The 8,549-nt window shown below is 25.9% G+C and overlaps 1 protein-coding gene across 1 annotated transcript; it reads left to right on the top strand.

Moving 5' to 3' along the window:
* The first annotated feature begins 881 nt into the window (after nucleotides 1–881).
* LOC130955768 (nicotinate N-methyltransferase 1-like) lies at nucleotides 882–7,270 on the top strand. The gene is made up of 4 exons (XM_057882724.1): nucleotides 882–1,327; nucleotides 2,446–2,782; nucleotides 5,556–5,620; nucleotides 6,810–7,270. The coding sequence occupies exons 1-4, from the start codon at nucleotides 929–931 to the stop codon at nucleotides 7,107–7,109; spliced, it is 1,101 nt and encodes a 366-aa protein (XP_057738707.1). The 5' UTR covers nucleotides 882–928; the 3' UTR covers nucleotides 7,110–7,270.
* Nucleotides 7,271–8,549: the final 1,279 nt, after the last annotated feature.

Genomic DNA, 8,549 nt, shown 5'->3' with positions numbered 1-8,549 from the left:
TACCAGTAAATATATTAGTGACTACTTTTATTATCGCTAAAAATAAAATAAATGACCATTATAAATAATTTTTCTAGTAATGATAGACTACAGTCTATATTCATAATGAATTTGTTTGGTAAACTAATATAATCTGTAGCAACTTACTAAACAAATTCATTATGAAACCTACTAAAAATGAGTTTTTATTCAATTTGAATTTTAGATATTTTTTTTACTTAAATTTTAGATGTTCTTATTTTTAAAAATTAAAATCTTTTTTTCTTGTGTTAAATGTTCTATGTGAAATGTTATAGCTCTCAAGACTTTCTCTTATTTTAAACATAAAAAAAAAAAAAAAAAAATCAAAGCCAACCATCTACCTTTAAATAATAAATATGATTTGCGGTGAAAGAATTAACACTACCTAGTATCATTAGATTAAAAAGAGGAAAAAAAGAATTTTATTGAGACTTGAGAGCCAACATTTCAATTTAAAAGAATAACAAAAAAAAAAATTAGAATAATTCTTAAAAATAAGAGCATTTGAAAATCTATTAAAAAATTTCGAAATCTAAATTCATCTAAAACTCAATTAAAAAAAATATTCAAAATTCAAACCCAATAAAAACTTATTTTTAATGAATTTTGTATAATAAACTTTTTTGACTGATTATATCGAATGAAATTAACTATTATACCATTAATTTTTTGAGTAGTGCTAGGACCACTAAATTTTGTGATTTATAGTTATCAATTAACGATTAAAAATATTTTTAATAATATAAAATTATATCTAATGATGTGAAATTATTCATTTTTAAAAAAAAAGTTGATATATCGTTGGCAGCTATAAATACGTGGAGAATGTTGTTACCTTCTTCTATTCCATCGTACTACAGACAACAAAATAAACACGAGTGTAAAAAGAAAGGAGGAGTAGGTACTAATGGAGATGAAGATGAATGGAGTTACTACCACCACGGCCACCGTTACCACCACTTGTGAGTCTCAAAACAAAGCGAGGCTTGCAATTCTGGAACTAGCACACATGATGAGTGTCCCAATGTCCCTCGTCGCCGTCATCAATCTGAAGGTCCCCCAAGCCATATGGCAAGGCGGTTCCAACGCTCCCATCTCCGCCTCTCAAATTCTTGCCCGCGGTGGTGCCGCCTATGACGCTGAGAACCTTCAGCGCATTCTCCGCTTGCTGGCCAGCTATAACATATTCATGGAGCACCTTAACAGCAGCGGTGAAAGGAAGTACTCCCTCACTGACATTGGCAAGACTCTCATTGATGATGCTGAAGGTTTGTCCTATGCATATTACATGCTCCAGCACCATCAGGTTACTTTTTCTCTAACTTCTCACCTATTTATTAACACATAATTTATTATTATTATTATACGAATTTTTATATATATTGACCACATTAAAATTTGAAGAGTAAATACCAAATTAGTTCTAAGGATTTTTAGATCGTATATTTTTATTCTTAACAAATTTTTATTTTCTATCAGTTCTAAAAAATTATTCTCAATAGATAGATTGATTTTTCTCTTATTCTCAGTCAAATTTTTAATATGTGTATAGAATAAATAGTTTTTTAATAAATTTTATTATAAGATAATTATTAATTTTTTTTAAATGATAAAAAAACCAATCTGTCAAACGAAAATAATTTTTAAAAATATGTAAAGAATAAAAATTTATTAATTAAGAACTAAAGTATTTATCTGATCTAATATTTTTTAAGGATTAATTTCAGTATTCATTCAAATTTAAATTTAAGAACTTATATAAATGGTATTTAATTGTATATTTTATTTGTATTTTTAAAATTTTATAAAAAATAATTAAATTAATAAAATCTTATTTTCTATTTAATTTTCATCTCCTACTTTTTCCTTCATAAATTATGAAATAAAAAATATTACAAATAAAAATACAATATAAGAACACAAATGAAACACGCTCTAAGGTAGCGTTTGATAAAGAGACAGAGACTGAAAGATTGAGACTGAAAGACTGAGATTTAGAGACAGAGACTGAAATAAATTTTAATATTCTGTTTGGTGCAAAATGAGAGACAGAAATTGAGACAAGAATGAAATTTTAATTTAATTTGTACAAAGGATAAAATTAGAATTAATTAATTGAAATAAGAGTATTTCAGGTATAAATGTTATTAAAGTTTCAGTCTCCATCTTTAAAAATTTCAGTCTTCTGTATTCTTATTTTTTAGAGGTACTAAAATAAAATTTTAGAGACAAAGATAGAAATTTTAATACCAGTGTCTGAGCCAACAAACCCTACCTAAGTCTCTCCATGTATAACAGACTATTATTTATAGTAGTTAATTATTAGCTGATGTTATGTTAATGGTGAATAATATAATATACACCCAAATAAAGAGGCCATCTAGAACTCCTTATTATTTTACTTTGTATTTACATAATAACTAGGATGCATTGATGCGAGCATGGCCGTTGATGGAGGAGACAGTGAAGGATCCAACAGTGGAGCCATTCAAGAAAGCAAACGGAGAGGGTGCAATATCATATTATACAAAGAGACCAGATGTGTTGAAATTGGCTGTTAAATCCTTATGTGGAATGTCCATACCTTTAATGAAGGATATCTTGGATTCCTATGATGGCTTCCAAGGTGTGGACACATTGGTTGATGTTGGTGGCAACAATGGTATCTCTTTACGCTCTATCATGGAAAAATACCCAAATGTCCGTAAGGGCATCAACTTTGATCTTCCAGATATGGTGGCCAATGCACCACAGATTCCAGGTGCATATTTATATATGTGTGCTAATTAATTTAAGAGAAATTTTTAGGCCATCAACTTTTAATATTTTTTGTCATTACTTAATCAATACAAATATTAAATTATTATTTTACTAATTTATGTGTACAAATTTAAAAAAATATAGATATAAATTATATTGATTTATGAGTACAAAATATATTAATTTATATATGTAAAACTCTAATAAATATAATTATAAATTATATATTTATTGTGTGCATAATATTTATAAATATAAGTGCAAATTGTTATTAATTAAATACTAACAAAAAATAATAATATTTGTTGGTCATGTAATATTATTCTTAATTTAATTACTATTATATATAAAATTAAAGTCATTCTTTTCTATGTTCTTTAGAATTTTTGAAAGTTTGTCTCTCGCATAAGATCAAGATTGTCATCGAAACATTTAAATTACTGATATACTGATATATTGGTCTAACTCATTCAATCGTTGGTTTAATCAAACAAATTGTTTCATAATAAAATAACAAAATAAAATATAAATAAACAAAAATTTGCTATCATCATAACCCAAAATATTCTAAAATTAAGTGAAAAGCTTACCAGCTTGCGAATAATAATATTTTGAACATTTTTGTGTTAACATTATTGCTAGATGACAAGAACATATTTGCTATCAGAACCCAAAAAAAATCCTCATAACCAAAATTCGAAATAAAAAAAAAGGCAATTTAAAATAATAAATTCTAAACAAAAAGCATAACAAAAAAATGAAATAATCATAACAAAAAAATTAGAATAAGGAATCCATTCAAAAACAAAATTTAAAATAGAACCCAAATCTAAAACAAAAAATTAGAATCGACAACAAATAATCATAACGAAAAATCATAATAAAAAATAATAACAAGACTAAAAACAAATAATCAAATAAAAAAAATTAGAACAAATAATTATGTTTAAAAAATAAAAAATAAAAATTCAACAGCTAACTGCAAATAAAAAAAAAATAAAACCAAATAATTTATCTGAGACATCTACATTCTAGAAGTAGAGTTTCAGAGAGTTGGGTGAAAGATGTGGAGAAATACAAGTATTTACTACGCTAATTGCATCACGGAGGACGACAGCGACTACGAGTTTTGCGGAAGACGATGGATGATGGCTTCGAAGTGCGACTACGAGCGATGGGAGAGTTTCGTAGAGGACGACGGGTGACGGCTTTGAAGTGCGATGACAGATGACGGACAATGAATAACGGCCGCTATGACTGCAAGGGAGGGAAAGGGTGAGCTAGAAACGACGACGGTGGAAGGGCTGAGTAGCACTGAGAAGGAGAGTGGAAAAAAGCTGAGTCTGAGTGAGGGTTAAGGGAGAGACTGAACTCTGAACTGGAGTGGAGAGAGCTAGGAGAAGTGGAGAGTGTACTTAATTATTAGGGTCAGGTTTAAATAAGGGATTAAGGTCAGGCTTTAACAATGACGTTTTATAATCGATTGAGTTCTGGTTCGGTTCGTCTGTCCAAAAATTGACTAATTCAGTAGTTTGCAAGCGATTTTAAGATTGACAATTTTTTACAATAAATCAAATTGTATTAGTGTTCGATTTGCAGTTAGAATGGTCTGATCAGTCAATTAAGTCCAATTAAGTTGTGAATAACAAATTAAATATGAAAAATTTTAGGTGCGGACATTTTAGTATAAAAAATACTACAACAATATAGATTATTTTTTAGGGTTATATGTGTCAAAAAAGAATTAAAATTCATCAAAAAATAAATTTTGACACTATTTTAACTATGAAAATATGTTAATAAAAATTTTATCAAAAATAGTATTTTTAACATTTAAGTAATTGTGAAAAAAGTTTAAATCTTATTTTTGATAAATATTGGCTGTCAAAAATAATTTGTTAGAAAAATTTGAGAATATATTTTCTGTGATATTTATTAACCGTCAAAAATACTATTTATTTTGACACTTATTGATCATAAAAAATTTTCAACAAAAATTTTTAACAAAGAATGAGATGAAATCTTGAAACTGAAGAATAAATTGAGATTTTGAAGATAAAAAATGAGTAGTATGATCTTAAACTGAGAGCAGTGTGATGCTAAAATTGACGGAGCTCAAAGAAGAAGAGGAATAGTAGAGTAAATTAAAAACAAATGAGTGTCAAAATTGAGGAGTAATTTTCTACGGTCAAATTATTTATCAAGAAAATATAGAAAATTTGACATTTGTGATATTTGTCAAAAGACAAATGCTATTTGTACACCAAAATCAACCACTAAAATCAGTCACCAATGTATTTATGTATAAATATATGTGTGGTTTAATTTATTTTCATAGTGTATTTGTATTCCAGAATGTATTTTATACTGATGGCTGATTTTAGTGCATACGTAGCATAATTCTTGTCAAAAATATATATTAATTTTTATATTTAATTATGACTGTTAAAAAAATAGTATTAAAATAGCCCTTTTTTGTAGTTGTAGTAAAATAAAAGTTGGTTAGTATTTAGTATTAATTTAAAAATAAGGTAAAAATAAAAAAAAAGTTGTTGGTCATTTATAATTTTTCTTTAAATATATTTTTTAGTTAATTAATTTTACCTATACATGCATTATGCACGTTTAAAGTGGAACATAAACTCTAAAGTGGTGGTAGAAAGTTTTAGTTTCACTTAATTATTACGTACCTGCTAATTATATTGGTTTATGTCACTTTGCTTTACTTTTTGGGATATTAATTTACTCTTAAAAATTTTCATACTATATTGTAGGTGTAACTCATGTGGGTGGCGACGCGTTTGAATCTGTTCCTAGTGGAGATGCCATCTTCATTAAGGTATCCCTCTTAATTTAGAAAATAGAAAATGAAATTTCCCGTTTATAATTAATACATATTACTTTTTGAAAGGTTAAAATAATTTATTTGACCAATATATATATACTTTAATAATTATTATAATTATATAAATAAATTATTGATAATTATTTGGTTGATTTAAATAATAGTTATAATAATATAGAATATATATTTATTGTTAATTTAAACAATTTTATATATTTTTAATATTATATCATTAATTATGAAATATATAAAAATTTAAATGTTTTGATAATGATGTTAAAATATTTTATATCATGTGATAAAATATTAAAAATAAATAAAATTTATTATAATCATAAGAAATATTTATTATTATTAGTATTATCATTTGAAAAAATAAAATAATCATTACTAATTTATATATATATATATATAATTATTATAATCATTATTGTAAAATATTTTGATCAAATGGACTAAAAATAGATGATTTTATTCTCATAAAAAAATATATTTTATAAATAGAAAAAAATATCATTAAGAGAAGAGGAGTATAATTTCCTTTTTAGATAATAAAGTATACGTAAGATCGAAACATTTTAATAATCAGCTTAAATAAAATTTGAAATTTGACAATTAGTTTTCATTTAAATATAGGGAAGAGATTATAAACGCACTTTTTTTTTTCAACCGACAATAAGCCACCAACGTTATTCTTTTCTTTTAAATTTTTATCTTTTTCTCCTTTTTAATATTTGCTTATTCATTATCTTGTTGGCTGTTTATTGATTAGAAAAGGTTAGTTTTCTAGCAAAATCATTTTTATAAAATGATTGGTTTCAAGTGCTAAACAATTATATTTTTTCCAGAAAATTCAAACTATTACTGTGTAAATGATTGATAATTTAAATTATACTTTATCTAGTTCATAAATATAGTTTTAGGTTAATTTATATTTAAATATACGAATATGTATAAAAAAAATAAATTTGTTATAAGAACTTATAGCAAATGATGAATACAGAGGCCAGTCACTAAACAAATAGTACTAAAGAATTAAGGGAGAAATTTTGTAACTAACTTCCATATCTATATAGTAAGGGGATCAAAGACCAAAATTTGCAATCTCTCTAATAAGTTTAACATAAGAAATTTATTTGAATACATCAACTGATGAATAAGTAATGCACGTATGAGCATGCAGTGGGTCCTGTTAGCATGGACAGATGAGGAATGCAAGAAAGTTTTCCAGAATTGCTATAAGGCGCTTCCGGCGAACGGAAAAGTGATCGCTTGCGAGCCGGTGGCGCCGGAGATAACGGATGAGAGCCAGAGAACAAGAGCATTGCTTGCTGGTGACATATTCATAATGACAATGTATAGAACCAAGGGGAAGCACAGGACGGAACAACAATTCAAAGAGCTTGCTACTTCTGCTGGATTTTCTCATTTTCGTGCTTTCTATATTGATCCTTACATGGCTGTGCTTGAATTTCACAAATGATCCAATCAAGTACCATATGTGATGCATGTTGTTAAGTCCCTACTTATGATGAATCATCAAAAATAATGGGCACAAATAATTATTATTAGGAACAGTAACTATGAGTAGTACACTTCTTGAGATTGTTCCTAATAAATTTTAGGATAAAGTATTTTAATTTAGTTCGTAACGTTTTAAATATTTTATTTTAAATGTTCTATTTCAATCTAAAAAAAGTTTTAAGCGAGTTCAATATTGTCTTACCATTAAATTTAACGCAAACAATTCGCATATTGAAAAATTAATAACATTTGATTTTAGTATATAAGTAAAATCAATTCATGAACGATCACTAATATAAAAGTTTTTTCTTTGATTTTAAAACAATAATTGATTGTTAGAATATGAAATTTTGTAAAAAAAAATTAAGGAGAAGAAGTGTTACAAAAAAATTTTAATTATATTTTTTTAACACATTATAGAAGAATATATGATTTAACTAGTGACTTTATTAATGTCCACGTTATTCATTTAGTTAATTATTAGTGTCAAATTTAATAATAAAACTACATTAAATCTGTTTAAATTTTTTTTAGAACAAAATAAAATATTAGAAACTAAATTAAAATTTAACCCAAATATTTATACAAAAATAATACTACTTTACCTTAAATTTTAAATTCTTCTCTTTAATCTCAATTTTTTTTGGCAGGGTCCTTTTTCTTGTTATATGAAAAATGCTTCAATTACGACACAACTTGTTATAATATTTTGTTTTATTTTTTAATTTCAACTTGTTATAAAGTATCTTAAGAATTTTTTTGAAATAAATAAAATAAATATTTTATTTACTGAAATAAGTAATTTGTAATATTTTTATTGATTTATATTATTTTAGTTATTTTATTTATAGATAAATAAAATAAGGTTGTATAAATTTTATTCACATTATAAATGAAATAAATATAAAATACATTTATTATTGCACGTATCACTATCATGTTTGTAAATGTATTATGTAAACGAGATAAACGGTTTGTTTGTTAGTGGCCAAGGGAACTTGATTACTTGAAGTGGGAAGAAGAAAACAACACTATTGGTGGTATTAATTTTAGAGCAATGCTAGGGGGCAGTAATATTTGTGATTGGTAGCCATCAGTTAGCCATCAATGATAATTTGATGGTGTGAGATTGGTGTGAGATTTCATCCAATGACTCACATTTCTCTGCTGGTTACATGCTGGCCAAAATACAATAAAATTGCTGGCCCCTAGACTTTTCCTTAATTTTATAATCTTTGGTGGGTTGAAGGAATGGAAGATGACACGGACACAATAATTGAGAAAAATTCGGTTCAATAAAATAACGAGTAAGTTAATTATTTTGCTGATTGAATATTGAAATAAATATGATTTTATATAAAAATGATAATTAACAATGGTTAAATAATTTATATATATT

The sequence above is a fragment of the Arachis stenosperma genome, chromosome 10 (genome assembly GCF_014773155.1).
Source record: "Arachis stenosperma cultivar V10309 chromosome 10, arast.V10309.gnm1.PFL2, whole genome shotgun sequence".
NCBI lineage: Eukaryota > Viridiplantae > Streptophyta > Magnoliopsida > Fabales > Fabaceae > Arachis > Arachis stenosperma.
The sequence above is the reverse complement of the archived record's forward strand: the minus strand, read 5'-3'. Positions and strand labels throughout refer to the sequence as shown.